The following is a 25,299-nucleotide window of genomic DNA, read 5'->3' as shown; positions in this document are numbered from 1 at the left end:
GCATTTTACATCAATATTCAGCTTGTTGATTGAAGTTGAATAGGGCCATGCAGTCAACGTTATGCCACGTTAGAGAAAATAATGAGGGAAGTGCGGGATATAAAGCCTTTATACCCCGCTGACCATTTAATTTACCCACAAGTGAGTTGTGCGGTATGAGCAGGTTGTTCGCCCCCATCATACCGCACAACTCGTGATCTCAATCGCTGCGTTGGTTGATTGCGCAGAAGCACCTAAAGAATTTCAGGACTAACTCTTCAAGTACCAATATTAGTTATGCTGCAATAGACCTTATCGTTAATACTGGGCAGTGGCTATGGACAACGAATAGTATGATACTCACTTTTTATAGCCGTGTTCCTGCGGGAAAGCTGCAACCCTCGCTTGCGGTACGAGACGTAAACGTCTCCTGTAGGGAATAGAGGCTTCCTTAGGGATTAATAATCATAAAAAGCTGGTTTAATAATATACTATTATTGCTGAAAGCAAACTTATCTCTCTTATCCCCGTGCAAGTTTCTTTATAATATGTTCTAATGCTCTTATTAAAATAAATTGCTATAGCTGAGAAGCAAGTGTCCGCAATGGTTTTGGAATCGTTTTTGCATCGGTTCGACGCAATCATTTTTCGATTGCCAATCACCCCCGGATTAAACCATGCGCTGACAGCAAATCACTTCACCCTTCCGCCAATTTAACTATGCAGACCCCTCTCGACACATCACATCGTGGCATTAACCAATTAATTTCTTTTTAATACATATTCATACGTCTGGCTCTTATTTTAGACCCAGAATGGGGAGAAATTCAAATTGAAAGTGAAAGGGCAAATTAACAGCATTTTACACTTAATGCCGGAGGATTTTTTTCATGGAAATGTATCTAATGAACAATCCAGGACTCAACTTTTATAAGGAGGATTTTAAGGTTTTCTCGGGCACTTATGCGGGTGTCAAAAATGGGCGCACTTAAATGCTTTAGTGCGAGCTTGACTTGGTCACACTCGTACTCATTACGTATATAAACAAAACTTTTCAGGAATTTTTTTTGTTGTAATGTCGAACCTAGCAGCATATAATGTTTATTTCAGAGCCATGTGGTTTTCCAAAGTCCAAGTGGGACCAGTTATTGTTACGAAGCTGTGCCCAAATGGGCCCTTAGAAACTGGAATTGTAACAAAACGGCCCTTCAGTTTTTGTTCATACATACAAAATGCGCGTTTGCCATTTTGATATCTATACACAGCTTGTGAAGCGAAAACTTAAAATTAAACTTTGCCTTTTTGCCAACGATAGCTCATTTCTAATTTAGCGTCGAGATTGTATTTGCCCCATAATTTTCAGTCCCTCCAGGAACGGGTTGGGCCCTTTTTCATATTAAATGCCTATCTGACGTCTTTAAGCCCGCTACGAGCGTGCATGGATTTTCATCGGGTGAAAAAAATCTGAATTCCAAATTTCATGTCTTAGGTTGACCGCGGCTGAAGCAACCTCCGAACGATTATAATCCTCATATGCAAATACGGGTAACAAATATGTATGAATTTCTTTTCATAGGATTATTTCCAGCTGAAATTGCATAAGTATGCCTCAGAACGTAATAATCGCAAACCCTCCACCGTAAAACGTACACCTAATAAGGAAATTGATTTATGAATAAATAATTACCATGCAAATATTCCTATGTTTGTTTTTGAAAAACAAGGCAAAAGACGAACAAAACAAGGAAAGAGCACTCTGGCAAGAGCTCTGGATTCGCCTGAGGTTCGTGTATGATGGCAGTCGCGCAATAGAGCTCGAATAGAGCACTCAATTCGCCGGCGCTTGAGCGGGAAAGTCACGTGAATGTTCGCCCCTGTGGTCAATTTTAAATTCTGCCAGTGAAATGAAAATGTTATTCAAAGGGCATAGCACCCGGCTGGAGATGCTTATCGAGAAAATTCACTCGACTAAGGAAAATTCTTGTCAAGGTATAGTCTTTAGCTTCAGTAATTTAGTACTGAAATGTCTTGTTCAGATTCGGAAGTGTCAGGAAGTTCTTCGTCAGAAGTGCGACCTACAAGCATAGAAAACTTGGCAGAAATCCCTTCAGACTCGCCGAAGTCCCAAAGCTATTCTGACACTGAGGAAGAGAGGGACTGGGATGAACCTTCTAAGGCAGGTCCAGAAAACGATGAGTTTTCCAAATCAACCGCTTCAGTTGAGAAGGTATTTAATCCCCCTCGTGTTTATCATCAAATTCGCTATAGCTAAGTTTGGATATAGGCAGAAAACCGACTCCTTCAATTCTCATGTGGATACTGCCCAAGACAATTTAAACACAAACGCTCCAGAGACCGTCACATAAAATTGCACACGGGAGATAAAAAATACAAATGCTTTCAGTGTGAATCTGCATTTGCTCGAAGCGATCATTTGAAGATTCACATGAAAACTCACGATATGAAGAAGCAGTTCAAATGCAATAAGTGCCACAAAGGGTACAATACGGCTAGTGCTTTCAGCTTTCACGAGAAGAGCCATAAGCAGGATTTAACAAAGGCTGCAGTTGTTGGGACTGAAGACCGTGATGGTCAGGAGATGGTACAGGTATGAATGATGATTACGACAGTAGTCGATTTTGGATGAATTTTTTTCATGCAGCAAAATGCTTCATTACTTTGGCAAAATGCCCAAGATGCGGAGAGTGAAGACATAAAGACCATATGCGTTTATTGTTTCCAGTGGTTTTCTAGTATAGAGTTGTTGAGAGAGCATATACAAACTTGTCATGCAAATATGGACGATAAAAAAGTAAGATGTACATGTAATAGCAGTATTATGAAGTAGCTGATTGATTGGTGCATTGATGTCCTTATCAAATTATGGTGGCCGTAAGTGTTAATTAATTTGTTTTTTTTTAAAGAAAAATCTTGACTTAGTGAAAAACTCGCCACATGAGTCAGATTCTGAAAAACCTGAAAAAGAAAAATCAAGTTTTACGTTAAAAAGGCCCAAAGAAGAATTTCTGATAGAAGATTCTCCACCGCTTAAACGCCCACAGTATGAAGATCCACTAAAGACGCAAGAGGCCTTCATCTGTTCCTGCTGCTACGAAGCCCTCCCCAACTTTAAAAGCTTCTTGGTACACATGGAGACCCATGTTTCCTCTATTAGGTCTCGAATATTCCAACACTGTGAACCAGACTCTAATGAAACGTCAAACGCTCCAGCTATGGTGTTTTTACCCAACTATGTATGTTGTTGCCATTGCAATATGGTTTTTGAGAATTCGGATAAGCTACAAGAACATCTAATAGAGTGCCACATTGTCACTTTATACAAATGTTCATTATGCGACAAGTTTTTTGACGACATTCCCACGATGAAGGTAAGGTATACAGGTATCACCAGTTCAAGTCGGAACATAGGAATTATGGAAATTAGAGAAGGATCACATAAGTTTTAATATGTTTTCGACAAAGACCAACAAAGTACTTTGAGATGCTACTGGTCGAAGTGGGCGGAGTCAGTCTGGCTGGCGTCTTTACTTAAATATTTAGGTTAGTATGGATTTCGCTGCTTTTGTGACGATGGGAATTTTTTAAAATGTTAGAGTAAAATGCAGCAATGTAAATAAATGATTAATCCATCACTAGAACTTATATCAGCAAAAATTATGAAACGGTAAGAGATCTGAACACTGGACTGACTCCGCCCACTTCAACTGTTAGTATCGTGACACATTTCGTTCGTTTTTGTCGGAGGTATATTAAATGTTAAACGAACCTTCTCCCACGTGCGCATTTCTGATGTTCCGATTTGAACTGGTGATGCTTGTGTAGTCTGTTCTAATAGTTATTAACGTTTTAGGCTCATTTAGATTCGCAGCATATGAAAAGTTTTGAACACTTCGAATGCCATTGTCTCGAAGAACCAAAATTATTTCATGACAGGGTTTCTGCTGAGCTGCACTTATCTAAATACCATTCTTCAAACAAAAATTCTGAAGATTGGACGGATTATAAATGCCAGCTTAATTTGGATTCTATAGGATTGAGAATTCGAGACGAATATTTAGACAAAAATTCTGCATCAGTAGGTAAGTACTAATATGAAAATGCACGACAAATATTGTTTGATATGACCTTTAGGTACCCCGAACCACCGTTGTGTTTATTGCAAAGAATTTTGCAAAACTAAAACCGATTTGCAGCTCCATTTGCGCTCTCATCAGTTGTCCGACAAATCCAGGCATAAGTGCAACATCTGCGACGAGACATTCGGATCTCCTTCGGAGTTGGCAAGTCACAAACTGGTGCACTGTAAAATTGTGGAGGGTAACGTTTGTATTCCTTGTAAAACCATTATTATGGATGAAGATTCCTTCGTGAAACACCAGCTTAAACATAACGATAGTTCCAAATCTACTGCTAAGTTGAACATAATTCTGCCTTACATCTGCATCGTTTGCGGCCAGACCCTGCAAAGCGACATGGAGATTGAGATGCACGCCAAATTCCATTTGAAGTTCTTGTCGGAAAGGTCTAATAAAAATAATTGTGTTCCTGATTCGTCATTCCCATCAGAAGAGCCCGCTTACTCCAACGACGATAAATCTGTGCATTTTGGAGGTGTATTGGACCCCAGCTTAGAACTCCAATGCCATCTCTGCAAGAAACCCTTCTCCTCAAAGGATAAGCTTCAAGTTCATCTAATAGAGCATAATTTCTTTGGAATCAACCAGTTTAACTGTTACGTATGCTCCTCAGTATTTACTGGAGCCGCAGGACTTCAAAATCACCTAATAGGGCACAATTTGGCGGAAAAGCCATATCAATGTTCCAGATGTTGCGAGGGGTTCTTTTTCAGGGCCGAATTGGATAACCACAAGTACCTGCACAGCTTTAAGGTGCAATTTGATTGCTTGAGTGACGAATCGATAGTGCAGGCCAGACATTTTTCTAGCGTATGAGTTGGTTGGGAGTTTTGGGATGTTTGTTACTATTAATACGTATCGAGATTGTTTTTTTATTGTTTATAGCTATTACTGTAGTTTGTAGTTCATCTGTGATGTTGAAAAAAGAAGAGCCGGAAAAGAAGCGCTAGTGAGAACAATTGTGTCTGGATCAAAATCAGAGTTGTTAAAAGAAACAGGAATTAGATTGTAATGTTACTCACTGCATTTTCTTTAAGTTGTTAAAATGACCGATTGTAAAATGTGCTACAATGGCTATTTTAAATTTAATCCATGTCTCTTTTTGTAGGATGGAAATGTGGGGAGTTGTTCGATAATGTAAATTTCTCATTATTCCCGTCCCACTTTCAAATAACTACTTTGTCACCCTCAATGAACATTGTTGCTATCGGCATTATAATTGCGTTGATTCGATAAAATAAACTCCATTATCACCATGGACTGTTCTATTCATAATTTAGTCCACCGCAACGTCTAAGAGATATTTGATTCGAATATTTCAGTGAGATTAAATTTGTGGCGAATAAACAATTTTCCTTGTTCCCAAATATACCTATCAGGGTTATTTTGGATATTATGGATAGCGGAGTTGGCGCGAACATGCATATCCACAAGGGAGACCGCGGCTGGAATTTCTCCAGGGAATGCATTAATTTTGTGCCGCCTGGCGCGTACTATACTCCAGGGACTCCCGACCGGGATCCGGATATCTCCCGGGAATGGCTTCTATGTCGAAACCCATTTTGCTTTTATATTTTTTGTATTTTTCATATTTTTTCGGTGCAATTTTCGCCTGACAGTATTAATATCAAAACGGGGGAGCCGCGTGAATCTGAAAATGGAATTGGATAAAACGTTGAATTACTGTAAGTGGTGATTAAAGTTGGAGCTTTCCCTGTAAATTATGAGGAAAGTGAGTATAATTACGGCAATTATTCAATCTTTTTGATATTCGACACTCCCTGTAGCGGCTCTCGGCGCTTTCGGCAAATAAGCATTTTAACAAATAATGCATTCGCCTATTATACGAAAGCATTAGTGGTCGTTTAAGACAATAATAGAGCGCATTTGGGAGCAGACTGCGAGTGGCTGAGTAGGGTCTCATAAAAATGAGACTCTCCCAGAAGACACTCGAGGAAGAGGAAAGTGGGGACGAAATTGCCATGTACACATATTATCGTGAAATGGACTTTGGTGCCACAAGACATGTCAAGTTTTATATCGCATCAAGCCCACCTCCGTGCAAAAGATATTCCAAATAGACAAACAGTAAATCAAATTCCAGATAACTAGACAATGTTTGTTATTACTGGCATTCGCATCCAGGTTTTGTTGGGTGGCCGGAAAATACGCAGAATGATTATTCAGTTATTTAGTTTGTGAAGGCAGCTATTAGCAACATCAAAGCGATGGAGATTAAAGAGCAAAGTTTCCGAGAGATGGTGGTAACAAAATCACTAAGGGCACATTAGCATTGACTTTACTGCCGCGTATACTAAAGTTGCCTTTATTGCCCTGAGAAGTCAGGAAAATCGATATGTGTTTAATGCCGTGCGTTTGTAGAGAGCGCCATGAGCTTATTTATTTAGCATAAGTTTATTTTCTTTTCAAAATGTGCATTAGCCATGCATGAAAATTGCTAAAAATATGCTGCTTTTGCAAGAATTTTAAAAACCTATAAAGCGCAAAAATAATGTCAGATTTTAGTTTTTTAATATCTCGACAAAAGGTTCATACTTTTAGATAGATTCTTGACCCTGAATTTAAGAAGACGTTTCCAGAAGATGACGTCAAAATGACGTATCATAGTATCTTGGAATCAGCACGTGTGCGTCATATTGACGTCATTCTGAAGGGAGGTCCTACTGTTCAGGATCCAGATGTCGGTCTGTGATAAGTTGACTATCTGGATTTAATCTTTATGCCTGTAATGTAATTCAAGGTGAAGTAGAAATTTTTCCATGCGGGTAGCAGTGAAACCATAACGTTGGTCTGTATTGGCTCTCATTGTTTTGGTCTTTATAATATAACATTTCCTTGCTATGGAGTGGATGACTCTGAAACCTCCTTGTGGGGCACCCTGAATTTTTATTTAAATTCTTTTATCATGGGTTTACTGAAAGGTCGATAATCCTCCCACCCCCCTCCGAATTTTTGGCTTTTGTAATTTTTATGAAGTGATGTGGTCATATTACGATGTATTTTTATGTATGTGGCAGTTCTTTATGACTTCTGACTTAACTAGCCGTGATATCAACATAAACTATAATTTGTAATTTGCACCTTTGCGTGTTTATCGAATTAGGTGGCATGTACGTGCCTATGGTGTGTGGGGGGAACATAACATTTAAATAACAAAGACAGAGATATAATATGCAGGTCTTGTACAGACTAAATTAACAGGTCAAAGTTGATAATGGGAGTGTATACAGGTTGAATAAAGGGGGTGGTACGAATCTATGTCAATGAGTTAGTTAATTTTTACAATTCTAGCACGATCAGAGACCTGGCAATGCAGTAGACGCTTGGCGACGTGAACTAATTCAAACCAAATTTGATTCACATTATTGTTATGTATTTACATTAGGTGTTTATATCAGTTTACGTTACATAAAGACTACCCAGAACGTTTGCAGACACATAGAAGCTATTTCAAATTACTTGACCAAAAACTTGCTAACTTATGGCACTTTTGACGAATCAATAAGTTTGGCAGAAAAAGAATCACAAGGAAATAGTAATTTTCAATTTTTGACGGATATCTCCGAAGGTAAATGGAATTTTTTAATGAAAAAGGCAAAGTACTTTTCACACAATAGACACAATTTTGCCTCAATTTAACTGGCTGTGTATCTCCTACGGTTTCCGAAGTCTCCACGTTGAGGTTCGAATATGGGACGTCCTGTACATGACGAAAATTTATCCATCCTCGCTCCTCAGTTGTTGCTCTGGAGGATGACTTCATGCATAATTTATTAGTAACAACGCTTTTCTAGAAAGCTTCTGTTTTTTTAGAAATTTTGTACATACAAATTAACTAATCCTCAAATTGTGAATATGTAAAACATTTGCGATTAAAAATTCATTGCCATATCTCGGGGACAAGGTGGTTGTAGAACCATTTCAGGAATATACTGCTAGTCATCCAAACGGTTTGCGAATAGTGATAATCAACGGGGATATTAAAATTTTTAACTGATCGCGGATTTTTTGCTTTTCCTATTACTTTTGCCTTTATTTTGGACACCGCCAAGAACTTCTTACGTCATCGAGAATACATATATTGTTTATATTGTCGCGCGTTCCGCTTAATCCTATACTATAAATTTTGTGTTTACATTAACACAATAATTCCATTATCACGTGTTTACGTTATCGAGCGTTTGTTGTATATGTTAATGATTTCACTTCGTTCCGTATAACCATAACCAGTTTTCGTGATTTTCATTTTATTTTGCTGGTCTTTAGTTCATAAATTAATAGCTCTTCATCTTTACCTGCTCTTGTTGTACCAGCTTTTTCAATTTCAATCCAAAACCATGAAATTTGTGAGACGCCACTGATCATATTTTATGTTGACCTTGAATTGATTTGATGCATACGATTCGTAGGTATGACGCACATAATCCAAACTACAAACTATATTGATGGAAGGTTTATATTCTGATTTAAAATGGCGGAAAATAAGTAATATTTCAATATATCTACTTAAAACCGCTGCGAATATCGGTGACGAACTTATAATCGAGGAGTTGGTGACTCGTTGTGGGCTTACTGACACCTAAATTCATTACAGCCTGTAAGATACAGGTCTCGGCAATTTGAAGTACGTAAATGAACAGAACACAAAAACCCCAATTTTCTGTGTGTAATTACACAACAAATTCAATAAACGAAAACAATTCGGAAAACTATTGGATTTTATAACGCTGTGATACTCCAATAATTTTTAAAGTGTGCATGCTGATTGCTGCAGAAATTATTTTCTATATAAAATCTTGAATTTAATTATAGTGAAAAACATAGATGTGCGCCCAGAAAGGACGAATTAAGAAAATCTAGTTTTAGGTCAAATAAAACTTTATTTCACCTTAATAAATTTGTAAATTTTCTAGTTCTTGGAAACTAACGACGCCACTGTTTTTTGGAAATATTAAAAAATCATAAATTTTCAATTTGTAAATCGACAGAGTGATCCAAATTCGCTCAGATTTAGAATTTGTTCAGAATCAGGATCTGATATTAAAAAACTAATCCACGGTTCCCGGACAGTATCCTGTGATAAATGAAATAATTGCCGCGTTTAATAGTTATGAGAAATATTATATGACTAAATGTCTCATTGAGCTTAGGAAAAATTCACATTTAACTTCTCAATTGTGGTTGCAAAAATTCGATGGGGATTTAAGTTTCTGGTGGCACAAATTCGATGAGGATTTACGATCCACGACTTAAGTAAAAAGAGACTTAATGTCCTATAGATTAATTTAAGCCTAATCTGTACGAGATTTAAAAAAATCATATCCGTTTTAGGGTTCGATTTTAAAGGAAAAACCTGTAAAAAACATTTGTTCATTATAAATTTTCCTTCTCAAATAAAGTTAAAAGCTAAATGTGAATTTTCCCTAGACTCAATAAAACCTTTTAGTAGTATCATGTTACTCATGATTAATTAACGTAGCAATTTTTCAAATGTGGACGCAAATTTTATATGAATATATGGAATTTTTGCTTTGATTGGTTGCTTTGTTTGCTATTTTTTCTGTTTCGTTACGCGCTATAGAAACCATGTGAATTTTTTTCACGAGCTAGTAAAAAAATGTAGGAGGAAACATCCTGCATAAACACCGGATAGCTTACTTTAAGTTTTATGGCGATTTAAATTTGTTGTTTTTTCCAGAAGAGCCGAATCAAATTCCTCGTTTGAATAGTCACTGGAACCTCACTGCAAAGACGTCAATAAACCAGAAGGTAACCAACAGGGCCTATTGTACAAGGTGGCCCAACGAAAACTTCGCACCTCGATTTTCAGTAATTAAAATAATAATGTGTAAAAACTGTCGCATCCATCAATTTTTGATTCGAAGGGGAAATTTTTTAATTATATTTTTAACCCCTAAACAGAAGTGAAAGTTACCCCCAAAACATCTAATAAGAAGGGGCATCGAGTGATGTCTCATTTTGAAGATAGTTGGATTATTTATTATTGTAACCTTCAAGTTTGAATTCACTTCCACTATCTCCGTTAATATGACAGCACGGCAAAATTTATGGGAAAAAACTTGTAGTTAATGATTAATTCATCACAATAAAAGCTGCAGACTTCAACATGAGAATAAAGAGACTTTTCAAAGTGAGACATCACTGAATCGTATAATACATGAATGTCACTAAATTACACCCGAGATGTTACGTAACGGAAGACAGCGCCTTGAACATTTATTTTATTTTAGGGATATAAATGGCTGTCATATTCAGCATTTAATAAATTAATCAGAAAAGTAATGTGAACACTTTCTTTCAGTTACCCTTCTTTTTTAAGAAAAAAGTTACAAATAAAGAAATGTATCGTTTTAAATTTGAGGGATAAAAATTTCCAGGTCTCAAGGATTTTTCACACTTTGATTATAAATACTGAAACTCAAGGTGCAAGTTTTAGTTAGGCCATTCGGTATCTTCGAGGTGGTTCACACGAAAGCAGTAATTATTCACAAATTAAATAATTAGCTATCTGGGGCTTTGTAGGTGGAAACCCGGTAAATGCAACTTTAACTGAATATGCTGTTTGATATTGTCTTACATAACATTTCCGTGCTTTTAGTTCCATAAAGGTGCATTATTCTTCAAAAGTACTGTAGTAAAAAGGTATTAAGCGAAGTTGGACCATCGCTCATTTTCAATCTAAACGCGGCTTTAAACGATGTTGATCTAACTTTACGAGTTGAAAAGTTTAAGGGACGTAGTTTAATAGGTTTTGGAAAAATAAAAGCTGTGCCCATTATTCCTATTATAAAATAATAAATTTTGATAAATTTAGCAGTAAAATAGAAATATCGCTAAAAAGAACGTAGAAAGTTCAAACCAAAAATAGGATTTTATTTTTAGTTCATAAATTCAGGAACTGTCATAAAACTTTCTGAGAGTTATGTGTACAGTCTAGAAGTTTTAGTTTAAATTGGTATCTGGAAACAGTTTCCACTTATAAAAATTCACGACTACATATTGTCGATCAACTTAGTGATTATTTTACTTTCCTTAGTTGCATCTAGATTTTTTAAATCGTTTTTGTCCTTGATGGCTGTTTTCTGAGCACTAACTATGCTTAGTTAACAAACTCTCGCGATATATAACGAACGACAAACACATGCGAGATAAGTTCCAGAAGTACCCGATCAGACACATAGATGGCGATTCTTTGCAAAAAATTTTCTTATATAACAAAGACCTAACCTTAAAAAGGTTATGTCTAAAGCTTGAGGAGGCTACGTCGATTTAGATCTGTTTTAGAATCTTTTTTAGTGAACGCTTTCAGAGATTTTGTGAACATAAAAAAAATAGTCATCGTACGTGATTCGACATTTTCATTTAAAAGGTCTAAGTCCAGCCAACATCAAAGCGGAGTTGGATTCTACTCTAGGAGAATCTGGTCCTTCGCTACAACTCTAAAATATTGGGTGGCAGAGTTTAAATGTGGCAATACGAGCTGCCGAAGCGAACTCTGCAGTGGTCGACCCAGTGACACTCCAGACTTGATATTGTGGAACAAATGCTCAAAATTTCACTGGAACATCATCGGCTAAAATTGCGCGGGTTAATAGATATTATAAGCATTTCAAAAAGTACGGGACGTCATATTTTGACCAAATAATTTGATATAAGAAAGCTGTGTGCAGTATGATTACCGCACTTACTCGCAATTGAACAAAAATAGCGCCGTGAAGATGTTTCAAGAGAGTGTTTAACAAAGTTTCGCGATAGTAAAGCAGAGTTTTTGAGTCGATTCAGAATCATGGCTGGAATAGAAGTCCGTCATTTCGCACCTGAGACAAAAGAGCAGTCAAATTAATGATCAAAAAGGAGAGAATCGACTCCAAAGAAGACGAAATGGTTCCATTTGCAGGAAAGGTGATGGCGTCAATTTTTTGAGATTCACGTGGAACAATTTTTATTGACTATCTTCCTGAAGGAAAAACAATAAACGGAAAGTATTATACAAATTTATTAGCGTTTGAACGAAGAAATTAGGAAAAAGCGCCCACATTTGGCAAAAAACAAACTCTTGTTTCACGGAGACAACGTACTAGTCCACACTTCCGTTCACATCATCGCGATGGCCAAAATCAATCAACTCGGTTTCGAACTCTGTCCTCGCCCACCCTATTTGCCAGATTTAGCTCCCTCAGATGATTTTCAATTTCCAAACTTGAAAAAATGGCCCAGTGGAAAGAGATTTGCCAATAATGAGGAGGTGGTATCGAAATTGATGCTTATTATGAAACATCCGGAGCCTCTTACCAGAAACAGAATATACCGCTGGCCAAAGTGTGTCAATCTCAAAGGAGACTATGTTGAGAAATAATATAATATTTTCCAGATTTTTTTTCTTTATCTTTTAGGTCGATACTTCCAAGACTATCCTCATAGGTATCATCGGCAGTAAACTCTCTGAATCGTTTCAGCCAATCGAGAAGAGGCACTAAAACTCAGGAATTGATTATTCGCCTAACCCGAACGAAATATAAAATTTGGATAACTTTCCAACTGGAATCAAATGCGATCAGCCGTGATAAGTTTGGATAGACGAGAACCCAGAAGGATGCTGGGTCTGGGCTTGAGCAGAACGTAGGATGCGCGGCATTTTCCGTATAGTTTTCGCTTTTGGAGGGCCGCATCCACTGGTTTCGCCAGTTTCTATCGCCGTGGATTTCGAATGTTACTATACAGCTACCGTGTGCCGTCCGAAAATGAAAAACTCGAAGTTTCTCTTTGATAAAACTGGACCCTAAACTCGGTCGAAGATGAAATCGCTCAGTCTGGCGCTGACAGGGCCTTGTTCACCGATAAGGTTAAACACTCATTATTTATTTTTGTTTTACATGATGTGCCGGCTTACGACAATTACAATATAAATAGATTCTATAGAGAAAGCCGCAATTAGTCTATTAGAACGACACTAATTTCAGTTGCAATTGTAATCAATTAAATGTGGCAAGGGCTTAAGGAAATCGAAAGTGAGGTTGTTAAAGAGATGACTAATAACTTTGCTGAAAGTTTTATTTTAACAATACTTACACCAACGCACGCATTTTTGATATAGATTATACATAGTCAATTTCACATAATTTAAATATTCATTTCAATACATTCTATAACGTTTACGACAATGTACGAGAAACCTCTGTAAGTAAAGCAACCGCTAGATATGAAACACCTTCGGATCGGTAGTCCTGGAGGTATTTAATGAGGATAGTTATGCTTCATTAAAGAATAATTTATGTGGGGAAATAGAAATTTTTAAAGCCGCGATATAAGGGAAAGCATTGCTGGCAAATTAATGAGTTTGTGCACTGGGAGTTATACAGGGTGGAATGTCCAAAGGAAATAAATTCAATATCTGCACATTTGGACATATGTGGAAAAAATACCTAAACACGTCAATTTTAGTTTTTAAAATTAAATCCTGTGACGTAAAAATTTCATCCCTAAATTTAACTCCTTTTCCGCGATAATGACAACTCCCAAATTTTTAAATTGAAAATTTGGGTGTTTAATATCTTATTTGAAAGAGTTATAGAAAAAATATTAATGTAATTGAGGAAATTCACTACAAAGAACTGAAACCTTATTATTTAAAATGAACTTCTTATTGATAATGTAATAAAATAACAAAACAAATTAATCCCAATGTCCCTCGAATTAATTATTACACATCGGTGGATAAGGAAGCGAAGATCGCCGGAATGGCCGGTACGATAACCTGATCTTAGTCCGTTAAAGTTATTCTTAAGGGGATATGTCAAGCTTATGGTATACTGGGTATGTTGATTTGTTTTAGTATTTTATTACATTATCCAAAAAAGGTATTAGTTAGTAAGTTTTCAGTTCACCGTAGAGAGTTTCGTGCATTACATGAATTTATGATTTTTTTATTATTCTTTGCCATAGAGTGAAAAGACCTTTCAATTAAGGTATTACAAACCAATATTTCTAATTTAAAAATTTAGGCGTTGAAATAGGTACACAAAGGGCATAATTTCATAACCTAAAATTGATGTGTTTCGGTATTTTTTCACGTATGTTGAAATATATAGATATTGAATTTATTCCATTTGGCTGTTCCACCCTGTATTTCAGCCTACTACAGTCACTTCAGGCTCAATTTTATAGAAATTTAACGCTCTTCTTTTAACAAGTATTAAAGCTATATCAAAAATTCCTCACGCGTTTTTAGCTTTTTCGATTTACCATTGTTCACTTTATATTAAGGGATCAACGCTCTAAGTCAAATAAATTTCGTTCTTAGGAATTTCTCGGCTGCATAAAGCTCTGGTCTATCATTTCCTATCGACACAATTTATTTACCAGATTTTTCTATATCCATCTTCTTTAATCTGGAAATGTAAGTTTGTTCAACTGCAGTTCGTATACTGGAAGATTTCTGGATTTAACGAAAAGGATTGAATTCCTGAGTCATTATAATGATTGACAATGAATGAGCGGATTTATCTTCTATGTACGAAATAAATCTGAGCACCCTTAGATCCAAGTGCTTTATATGTAGAAGCTTATTGTGTTTCAGAGTCAATTGAGTCGTTACATAGGGTCTTTTTTTAGCTGATGGGTTAAATTTTGCAAAAATGATTGAGTGAAATGAATTTACTCTATACAAAAGTGTGAAATGCAAGGTTGCAGTTACGTTTTCAAATTGTGTTTCCAACTGCGTCAGTTTTTGGGATGTTTATTTTACCATTTCTTTTACTGTAAAAATCAATATACTGATATAAAGTGACTGTTAAAATCTTCAGCACAATATTTTTCACGACATTTTTTAGCTCAGTTTTGGCTTACTAAATTGTTTCAAACCGCGCCACTGATTGCTCCACTATTAATGAAGTTTAAAACCGTCAAGTCACTGACTTATTCTCAAATCAATTCTATTATCTTATGAAAATGCAGTGGTGTTAGGGACTTTAAGTTATTGTTTTTTTTTGTTGTTGTTTGTGTTATGTATTTCTATTTTATTCCTTAAGTTACGCCCATGTACAGCGGTACTTATTCCGAGAATACCATCTGGGTGTCAGACCACATGGCCCATCAGGCCAAAACTAAGGGTACGTTTTGGCTGGGGAATATGCTACTAGTCAAAGGAAGCTTTCTCGATCGGGACTATTGCCGTGATGGACAATTTGTTGGGCCTGCAATATTCTCAGAAAAGCGACTAGCATAGATATTCCCCAGATGGCCGCAATTTATGGGATCCGGCTTAGCCATAGCCTGTAAGGGTTCTTGGTGGTGGTGCGCCCCTGGTTGGAATTCCTCGGGTTTAGTACTTAAGGGATAATCGAAGTAATATTTTCTCTTTTTTTCTTCTCTTTGTGTGGAAGCTGCGTCGGTGTCGGGATGTGATCGAAATCATAGCGTGCAACCCACTCAATTAAGCATTCTCCCTCTTCCTACTTAGACCAAAACTCTTTCATTATTTGATATAAGTGCAAGTTAAATACAGTCCATTTTATGTAAACCAAATTGGCGTTTTCGTGGTTTCATTTATCGAAGGAACCCCTTAACAAGTGGTGTAGGACAAATTACGTATTATTTTTATAATTCTACATCCTTCATTTCCTTTAGAATACTGATTTATTATTAAATAAAACTTGAAATTAATCGAATTGAAGGATATAGTTAAACCCATATTCTTATAAAAATTAAGAAACAAATTTTATTGTACAACACAAGTTCTTTTTAATTTATGTGATAGCAAGAAATGAATTAAAACAAATTGTGTAAACTTCCACAATTTGTTTTAATTTTTCCTTTTCTTGTTTTTACGCCACTCTCTTATTGTTAAATTGAACTTTTCTGGAATTGCACGACACACTCGTGGCTATTCTCTGATAAAAATTCAGTGGTGTAACCGAAATATTTTATAAATAAGAACCTTTAACACCGTTTTATTTATTTTTTCATTTCTTCTAGAAGTTCCTAATCATTTAGTCATCTAATCATTAGTCTTAGGTAATGCACGCAATTGCTCTATTAGTTATAGCTGCTCACATTTTTATGTTGTGTTTTGTTAAGTAAAAAAGAAAGGATGAAGGAGTTCCTAAGTTAAACGAGGAATTCAAATTTTTCGAATAAAATAGTCAGTGGAGTCTCATAAAAAAGACGAGTAGAGTAATCAAATTAATAGCTGTGCCTAGTGGAGTAAACATAAGTGAATTTCTACTTATGCCTACAGGGTGTTATTTAAGTGTGTGGCCAAACTTCAAGGGGTGATTTTTTGAATGATTATAAGAAAAAAGTATATATGCACATAGGTCCAATAATGCTTCATTTTCAAGATACAGTGCCAAACTTTTTTGTAGTCATTACATAATTTGAAAAAAGCTCCTAAATAATAAAAAGACACAAGCTAATAACACTTTAAAACTTTGCGACAATTTTTAATATAGTATAAAGAAATCTTTTAAGCTAAAAATTGTTTGTCTCCTTTTGCTAGTAGCGTGCACAGAGGTAATATTGGGAAAAAAAAACTCACGTAAGAAAAACGGTTTATTAAAATTACTTTAAACAAATGGTACGCATTTTTTTTTGTATAATAAAAAAATATTTAACAAGTCAATGCAAAATTTCAAAAAAATCGGTTAAAGAGTTATTAAGAATTTAATGAAAAAACGATTAAAAAAATGTGACGCTTTGTATCTTGAAAACGGAGCATTACCGGATCTATGTATATATCGGGTGTCTAGGCGAACGCTGGACATGGGAGATTAACATGGAAAATCGGTTTTTATTTTTTGCGTCTGTACGGATTATCCAATTTAAAAACTTTTAAATGAACGTCACAGCACTCAAGACTAATTAGAGCCGTTTCGGCTTAAAACACCCGCAAATTTCAAAAGCTTGAATGTCCCGCGTAACTGTTCGAAGCCACGATTGGTCAGAGTCAAGGTAAGAATTAAACCAACACAAAATCGCCAACAAAATGAGCATAAAAACTCCATGTTAAATGAATTTTTATTTTTTTTAATTTCATCTTTTATTTAAATGCAACAAGAGAAAAATGAAAACAAACAAATTAGAGAACTACCTACATATTAGAGTTCAACAAAACGAGTAAGTATACAAAAATGTTTAACATTGTTTGCAAAAACATTTATAGTAATTTTCTCAACGGGACCAATCGTGGCCTCAAACCGTTGCGCGGGACATTCAATTTTTTGAAATGTGGAGACGTTTTGAGCCGAAATGGCTTTAAATAGAACATGAAAAAAGTGGAATAATGGCTGGTCTTGAGTGCCATGACTTCTATGTGAAATTTTTTGAACTGGATAATCGGTGCAGGCGCGAAATAATAAAAACCGACTTCCCATGTTAATTTCCTATGTTCAGGGTTCGCCTGGACACCTGATGTGTAATCTTTTCGTCTTGAAATCACTCAAAGAATCACCCCCTGAAGTTTGCTTGAGTTGTTAAATAGCATGCTATATATCTGAACAATTGCTAGACGTATCAAGGGCCCTCCAAGATGAACTTAATTAAAATATATTTGTTTCTATCAGATGCGGAACATTCTGTGTTACAAATTTAAAATTATTCTGATTTTTAAAGCAGCTTGATAACAAGTTGCATAATATCCTTGTCTAAATTACCTTTGCCTATCACTTTTCCTCGGTGGATATTTTATTAGTTTTTAGTTTCACGAATAAATTTGCAAAATTTAAAAAACCCTGTTTGAGGCTCTGCAACTTATTTCTAACCGTAAGGAAACTAATTTATAATTTAAATTAGTTTGCCAAACAAACTGTCGTTTGCCTCTCGCCCTATACAGGTGTTCAAATTAATTTAAGTTACTTCTGCTTAGTTTGATTGTCCTCAGTGACTCGCTGACGTTATTAATGTTTTGGTAGGTGTAGAATCGATGGAAATGTCCTTGTTAGTCTTCATGTAAAATTTTTGTCGTATAATTATTCACGTCCCCGTTTTACAAAAAGAACTGCTCGTACAAAGAAATATTTGATCTCCCCAGTTTTCTTCCAGTGTTATTGAAGCCCTTTTGTGGCACGTTTCATCGAGATGAGTTCCTTACACGCTATCTCGGTCGGAAAGTATACAACGTTTTCTGGATTAGTCCCCTAAGATCTTGTTTGCGCCTCATCTCGTTGTTAAATGAATTGCCCTGTTTTGCTAAAATCCTGCTGAATATAGCGATAAAATTCCCTCTGCTTTTTTGAATGCTCGTAAATTTCATATAAGCTTTTGTTATCGATTTACCTCGCTTTGCCGCCATTTGCCTTAACTAATCGTTTTTGTATTGCATTATAAATTTCGCATTGGATGAGGTATCTAGCGAATTAACTCTCTTAATTATTTATAGTTAATTACATTGCGTTTAATCATATTACAAGGGGGCACGGGCTTCGCACTCCCAAAGCGCAACGGTGGTGGAGATGCAGTAATAAATACGCTCCAGGACAAATTTAAGGGATCATTTCGATATTTCCAATTTTTTCTCCTTAAATATCGGAAACCGAAAAAAGCTATATCGATGGAGAAAATTAAAAATCATTATTAATCTTAATCTTCGCTTTTTAAAATGAAATAAAAAAGAGTATTTTAACACGAAAACTTGTGTGTTACTGTTTATTTGCATTTTGAATAATAAGGAATTTTTTTATTAACAAAATATGAAATTTATCCCTCAGCCAGTATCAGGGCATCGTAGCAGTTCTCCCAAACATTTTATAATTGTATCGTGGTGCAGGGAAGGCGATTAAGTGATGAAGAAGCAACTGGAGCCATAGCTGTGATGGAAAAAGGGTGTAGCCAAAGAGAAATTGCCAATAGGCTAGAACGTTCTCAGTAAGTGGTGCCAAAAATGGCGAATCGCTATCAAAGACTGTTGGAGTTATTCTCGCAGAAGAGGACAAAGCGACCCAAAGGCTACTTCTGCAAGAGATGACCGTGTTTCACGGTTACAGGCTCTTCGAGATCGGCACGCCACAAGTCCTAATTTGAATTTTCTTCTATAAATTTCAAAAACGTTCCATTTTCTGTTGAAGCGGGTCAAGTGAATAATGCAATTTTTCACCGACAATAAATTTTGCTCGAGGTTCCGTGATGATTTGGGGTCGCATCAATTTAAATACACCTACGGGAGTAGCGGTGATCGGTTGCAGGTCTCTAACTTCTGATTCATATATTACAGATATCACCGAATCCCTTGTGTCTTTGACCCCAATTGTGGGCCGTCAGTTTTCATTAATGCACCACCCCATGGCGCTGGAATTGTTCAAGAATATCTATATGAGGTTGAAATTGAAACTCTGGATTGGCCTGCAGGAAATCCTGAGATGAATCCAATAGAACACACATTTGTGGAAAGTGCTTGGAAAACGGATGAGAACACGGCAGTCACAAACGTTGGAGGAATTGCGAAATTGTCTGTTTGAAGAGTGGGAAATCATTTCTCAAGAAGAAATTGGGAATTTAAAAACAGGAATGCGCCGAAGAATGGAAGCGGTTATTAATGCTAGGGAAGGAAACACCGGCTACTAATCTTTAAGTATATCATCCTTACGAAAGTGTAATTTTACGATGTTTGGCTTTTTTTGCCTTATGTACGATCTTTTGGTGTTACATAAAAAATTTGGTGTTTAATGTACATTTTCAATTTTATCTGACAATCTACAAACAACAATATAACATCGTAAGCGTCGCTTTATAACAACACGAAGCAAAAATTGCATGAAACCAGAAAACTGAAAGCATTGAAGTGATCCTTTAATTGTATGCAGGAGTGTAAATTCCCTTCTTAAACCTTAAGTTCGACATTTTCCAATTGTTCAGGATTGAGCTTAAAGTTGTTTTAGTAATTAACAAGAAATGAAGTAGCTTTATTTAGTTTATCATATTTACCGCACACCCAGAGGCAACGCCTATGAATGTTAAGCACGTGGCACCACTTCAGAACGTCCAGATGTGGGAAATCTTTGTCCTAATAATGATGGTTCCTCGAAAGGGACAACTATCTTGCTCAAGTGTCTTTGTTTGCCTTAGCACCACGTGTTCAACGACCGAATTAAGGGCACCCTCTTTGTAAAAAGGGGGTTTCTCCTGAAGTACGCCTATGGGTGCCGATCCCTGAATGTAGTTTTAAGATTCCAAGGAAGAGTTTTTTGGTTGTTGTTGCAAGAACACCACTACGCCTAGAACACACTGCGACGATTCCTTAATCGCCACTATTAATAGTAAAGGGTGTACATAATAATATAATCCAAAAGTGCAGAAAGAAACGTTTTATTATCTACAGTCCAAAGATTCGAAAGACAAGGTTTCTTTCAAATCAAAACATCAATATTTTTTGAGTCATGAAATGTAAAAATACGATCCAATCTATATTCAAGTCAGTTTTATGTTCAGTGAGTCTAATGTAGCCAAAATGAAAATTCGATTTTACGAGTGAGTAAACTGTTTATTAAATGCTTAATGCACCATCTACTATTTATTTTATTGACTGAATATCGGTAAATGCGATTAAGAGTGTTTAAACAGGTTTTAAATAAGTTAAATTGGGGTGCACTGGAATCTCCATAGTAATTTTCGGCTGAAAGCAAAATTTAATGCAGCGTTCGTTGTCCTGCAGCGGAAAATATTTTCCATTTTCGCCGTTCAGTATTTGTATTACGAAAATATCAGTACCTGCTAACGACAATTGGAAGTCCTCATAAATGAAATATATCGTTCTATTGAAACAGGTACTTATGTTGAATTTATTCAGCCATCACTTTCCTCAACGTTATGAAACGAAAGAAATTTGATAGCAGGTATTTTTTGTACACATAGTAGAAACAACATCGAATTTAATTTTACTTGTTGCACTTGCACGTTTATATTCACAAGATACTATTACCAATATACTTTTCGTATACAGGATGCCTCTTTGGGAGGTGACATAATCCGTATATGGCAAATTACAAGTTAATATTTTTTTGAAATTTGTATTCTGGTTTTGTGAAAAAAACCTGACATTTTAAAATAATAATAATAATTATTATTATCTTTATTCACCCGGTGAATGGGCTATCGGCCCCTTGGCCTTTCTGCCCAATTGACATGTATAATCTACAGAATGAGAAAAAAAAAAAGCTACGAGGCAACCATAAGTGTGATAAGGATGAGAGAGGAATTACTGTTCGCCATTGTCGTCCGTCCGCAGTCCGTTCATGGTTGTTGGTAGTGTTCGAGTAGGGTTTTGGAGGGATAAAGGAATCGGGAATGTCTAGTTTGCCGTGTCAAGCAGAGGAGGTTGAGTATTGTCCAGTTATGAGGTTTGTCCTTCCATTTTTTCCGAAGTTGCAGCAGTCTTTCCGTTATTTTCGTCATATTTGTGCGTTCGTATAGCATTTGGGTGGGTGGGTTATGTAAGGGGTTGTCGGGAGGTCTTATTTTTGTGATCAGTCTTAAGGCTATTTGTTCAGTTGTTTGTATGTATTTTTTTGTTTTGTGTGTTGCATTCGCCATCAGTACGTGGCCGTAGTCTAATAGAGGTCTGCATATCGCTTTGTATATTTTTGTTGCCGTTTTGGTACTTGTGGCTCTGTCTTTGTATATCAGTGTTCGAAAATGTTTTGTTCGTCGAGTGATTTCTGTCCTCATGTTTTGTAGGTGTTTGGTGAATTTCAGTTTTTTGTCTATTGTAACCCCTAAGTATTTAATTTCGTCAGTTGGTTCTACTGTGTGTCTGTCTGCCTGTAATGTTGGGGAGTTGAGTTTAATTTTATAGTTAGAGAGTAGCAGTTGGTTCTTCGCAGCGTTTGGTGTCAGTCTCCATTTGTAGAACCATGTCATTGTGTTGTCCATTAGAATCTGTAGTCTCTCCACGGCTTTTTTTGTTGTTTTGTCATGTGCAATGAGTGCCGTGTCGTCGGCGTATTGTAATATGTAAGCTGTTTCGTTTATTGCGTGTTTGTCTTGCAAGTTGTGGTTGTATATGTCATGGCAGTACACATTGTATAGAAAAGGGGAAAGTGGCGAACCCTGGGGAAGTCCTTGCTCGGGGGAGAAGGAAAAAGAAAGGGTGTTGTCGATTCGTACTTCCAGTCGTCTGTTCTACAGTAGGTTTCTAAGAATGTTTAGTAAGTATTTTGGTGTGTGAAGTTTGTACAGTTTGTAAAGAAGCCCGTTGTGCCAGACACTGTCGAAAGCCTTGTTGATGTCCATAAACGGACTTGCGGTTTTCCTGCCGTTTAGGTGTGTTGTCTGTATATTGTTTGTCAGGACAAAAAGTGGATGAATGGTCGAATGTTTGGATTTAAAGCCAAACTGGTAGTTAGGTATGTTGTTCTCAATAAGTTTTTCAAGTCTGTTCTTAATTATGTGTTCGAATAATTTACACAACACCGGTAGTAATGTGATCGGTCGATAGTTTTTAGTTTGTGAGTTGTCTAGTCCGTTTTTTGCAATGGGAATTATTATTCCATTTTTCCACGTGGTAGGTATGATGTTGTGAGTTATGCAATTATTTAGTTGGTTGCGCATGTGTTCGTGTATTTCGGGGGTTAAATTTTTCAAAATTTTGCATTTAATTTTGTCTTTTCCGGGTGCTGTGTTTTTTAAACTTGTAAGGGCTTCGTCATATTCCGTGACTGTGATCGGTTCGAATATATGGTTTGAGGGGTCGCTAAAGTAGTTGTCGTACCAGTGGTTTACGTCATTCCAGTTGTTGTTGTCAAAGTTTGGGTTGGTCGATGCGCTGAAGGCTCTTTGAAAGTGTCTGGCAAATGCGTCTGCTTTGTCTTTGTCTGTGTAGTGTTCCGTTCCGTTTTCGCTAATCGTACCAATATCGTTGTTTTTTTTGTAATGTGTTAGTTTTTTTATTTTTTTCCAGTACGATTTCCCGCTGTCGTTTTCGATTTCTTGGCATGCCTCTAGCCATTTGTCCTGTCGGTATTCGTATATTAATGTCTTTACGTTTCGGTTGGGATTATTAAGTGTTCTTTTTAATTCGCTGTCTTGTGTTTGTGAGTATTGTCTGTATAGTTCTCGCTTTCGTTTAATCAGCCTTAAAATGAATTTTGGTAGAGTGTGTTGGAAGAATGAGTTTTTAAGTCGAGGTGTGAATAATTCGACAGCTGATAATATTTTTTGTTGTAGTGTTTCTATGGAAGTGGATTGTGACCGGGTGTGAATGTAATTGTGAACGTACTGTCTTACTTTGTCCGTGTCAGTTTTTTCTAGGTTTAATTTCCCTTGGTTGTTTTTGTTAGAGAGCTGTTGTGTTTGTCCTGGGTTAAGGTCAAAGGTAATTGCCAGGTGGTCAGATCCCAGTTCATTGGTCAGCCCAACATTGGTTATGTTAGCAGTTAGGTTTGTAGTGTGCAGTAATACGTCCGGTGTTGTGTCTTGGTTTTCTGTCATTAGGAATGTCGGTGGGGTGGGTTGTCTTATAAAGTCCGAGTTTTCCAAGAATGTATTTAATTGGTTTTAAAATATTTTCCCGTCGAATGCTTTCCGGTGAAAAACAAAAATGGCCCTTACTTCAATTTCCTAATGGAATATGGCGTTTTTTTCATAAAAATAATTTTTTTATCGCAAACAAACATGATTTTCATAATACAACATAGCAGTGATCCGCAACTGTTTTTGATTTATTTTGATTTTCACGATTCGACATAAATTGTTGGAAAAAAATTTTGAATTTTTAAATTTAAAAAGTTTTTTTTGCAATAGCACAAATAGCATAAGTAGCAAAAACTAATACTTTTCGAGTAAATCGAAAAAAAATCATAAACTATTTTATAGTGCATAATATTTATTTTGCTTGTTTCTTTGTTTACACTGTACAAGTTTTTTTCAGAAAATAAAAATACAAAATTCAAAAATATGCTACTTATAAAAATTGCATCGCCTAAAAATAATACGCGCATTTTAATGGAACTTTTTAAATATATTCACAGCAAGACACAAAATAAACGATGTAACTTGCGACTGAACCGAAGTTCGGAAAATCTTTAAAATTCGAATAATGTGTATAACCACCTTGTGAGTTTACACCCTCAGAAGCTCGTCTGGGCACGCTTCTAAACAAATGGTGGATTTTCTCTTGAGCTAGTATATCCCAGGTAACTTAAATTGCATTTCGCAACTTTGCTAAAGTAGATCATGGGTTTTTCCGTGTAATAACTCTTCTTCTTGTGTTGTCACATACGTGTTCGATGGGGGAAAGATCAGGAGAACGTGGAGGCCAAGAAAGCACATTAACATTGCGACATTATAGATGAGTCATAGTTATACGGAGAATATGTGGCCGTGCATTGTCTTGCTGGAAAAGCACATTTCCAGTACGTTGAATGTATGGTACAGCTATTGGTTCTAACACTTCCTGTATGTAACACACGGCATTATATGTAAAATCCGATCAATTGCTCTACTACTATACCTAAATACATATACCTGTTTTGGTTGAACTTAGTATATTAGTTCTTGATGTTGAAATAAAAACAAAATATATGTCGGATCATCATGAGGGAGATTTTTTATGATGATATAAGGTATTTGTTGTCTTTTAATAGCAAAAAAATAGAAAGGGCTAAACCAAAAAATTCGTTACCACACGAGCGCTTCTCGTCCCTTTCAAATCTCATTTGCCTGTCCCTTTTTGGTCTCGATTTTTTCCAGATCTCGCAACTCCTTCAAATTCGAGGGATAAGGTACCTGCCAGTCCCTGTTTCCCAAGAAAATCTCGCACACACGACCCCTCGCGATTGCGCTCTTGGTGGTAGCGACCTCGTTCGACAGTGCTTTGTCTTAAGATGACCCTGTCATTATGTCCCTCGTCTTATTGTCAGCTCTTAATGTTACACTTTATAACTTAAAGACTAATAAATCTCCGACATATACACTAAATTTGTAATTTTCCATATTCCTTTCCTATATTGTGTTCGCTGACAGACGCGAACCCTGTATAGTTCTCAGTATATTGTGCTTCTCACATCAGATGGGAGTCATGCGGGAATTGTAAACAGGAATAAGCTTTTAGATCCAAAAAAATTATTTTATTGCGAATGGATGTCTAGGATTACTAGCAACTCAATTAAACCACATCTCCAATATAATCAATAGT

The 25,299-nt window shown here is 36.3% G+C and overlaps 2 protein-coding genes across 4 annotated transcripts in view; both read left to right on the top strand.

The window, feature by feature from the left end:
* Positions 1–1,724: 1,724 nt before the first annotated feature.
* On the top strand, positions 1,725–5,343 carry L (Lobe). Of its 2 annotated transcripts, none has more exons than XM_066302343.1 (7): positions 1,725–1,968; positions 2,016–2,206; positions 2,264–2,587; positions 2,723–2,791; positions 2,904–3,368; positions 3,851–4,079; positions 4,132–5,343. In XM_066302343.1, exons 1-7 carry the CDS (start codon positions 1,884–1,886, stop codon positions 4,950–4,952), a joined length of 2,184 nt encoding a protein of 727 aa, XP_066158440.1. In that variant the 5' UTR covers positions 1,725–1,883; the 3' UTR covers positions 4,953–5,343. The 2 variants fall into 2 exon arrangements, with proteins under 2 accessions (XP_066158440.1, XP_066158439.1); XM_066302342.1 differs by having other exon boundaries at positions 1,728–1,968; positions 2,642–2,791; positions 4,132–5,342.
* Positions 5,344–12,882: 7,539 nt separating this feature from the next.
* LOC136350521 (potassium voltage-gated channel subfamily KQT member 1-like) overlaps positions 12,883–25,299 on the top strand; it is a 103,189-nt gene continuing 90,772 nt past the window's right edge. For both annotated transcript variants that reach the window (XM_066302310.1, XM_066302312.1), the window contains exon 1: positions 12,883–13,020. The gene's annotated coding sequence lies outside the window, so the exon portion shown is untranslated. The remainder of the gene's footprint in view (positions 13,021–25,299) is intronic.

This window comes from Euwallacea fornicatus, chromosome 3 (genome assembly GCF_040115645.1).
Source record: "Euwallacea fornicatus isolate EFF26 chromosome 3, ASM4011564v1, whole genome shotgun sequence".
In the NCBI taxonomy this organism is placed as follows: Eukaryota; Metazoa; Arthropoda; class Insecta; order Coleoptera; family Curculionidae; genus Euwallacea; species Euwallacea fornicatus.
Note: the sequence above shows the minus strand (reverse complement) of the source record. Positions and strands in the feature narration are given on the sequence as shown.

Coding starts and splice junctions, on each gene's coding strand:
- L (XM_066302342.1), top strand. CDS start 1,884: ATGAAAATGTTATTCAAAGGGCATAGCACCCGGCTGGAGATGCTTATC. Junction 1,969..2,015: donor TAAGGAAAATTCTTGTCAAG/GTATAGTCTTTA, acceptor TGTCTTGTTCAG/ATTCGGAAGTGTCAGGAAGT. Junction 4,080..4,131: donor CAAAAATTCTGCATCAGTAG/GTAAGTACTAAT, acceptor TATGACCTTTAG/GTACCCCGAACCACCGTTGT.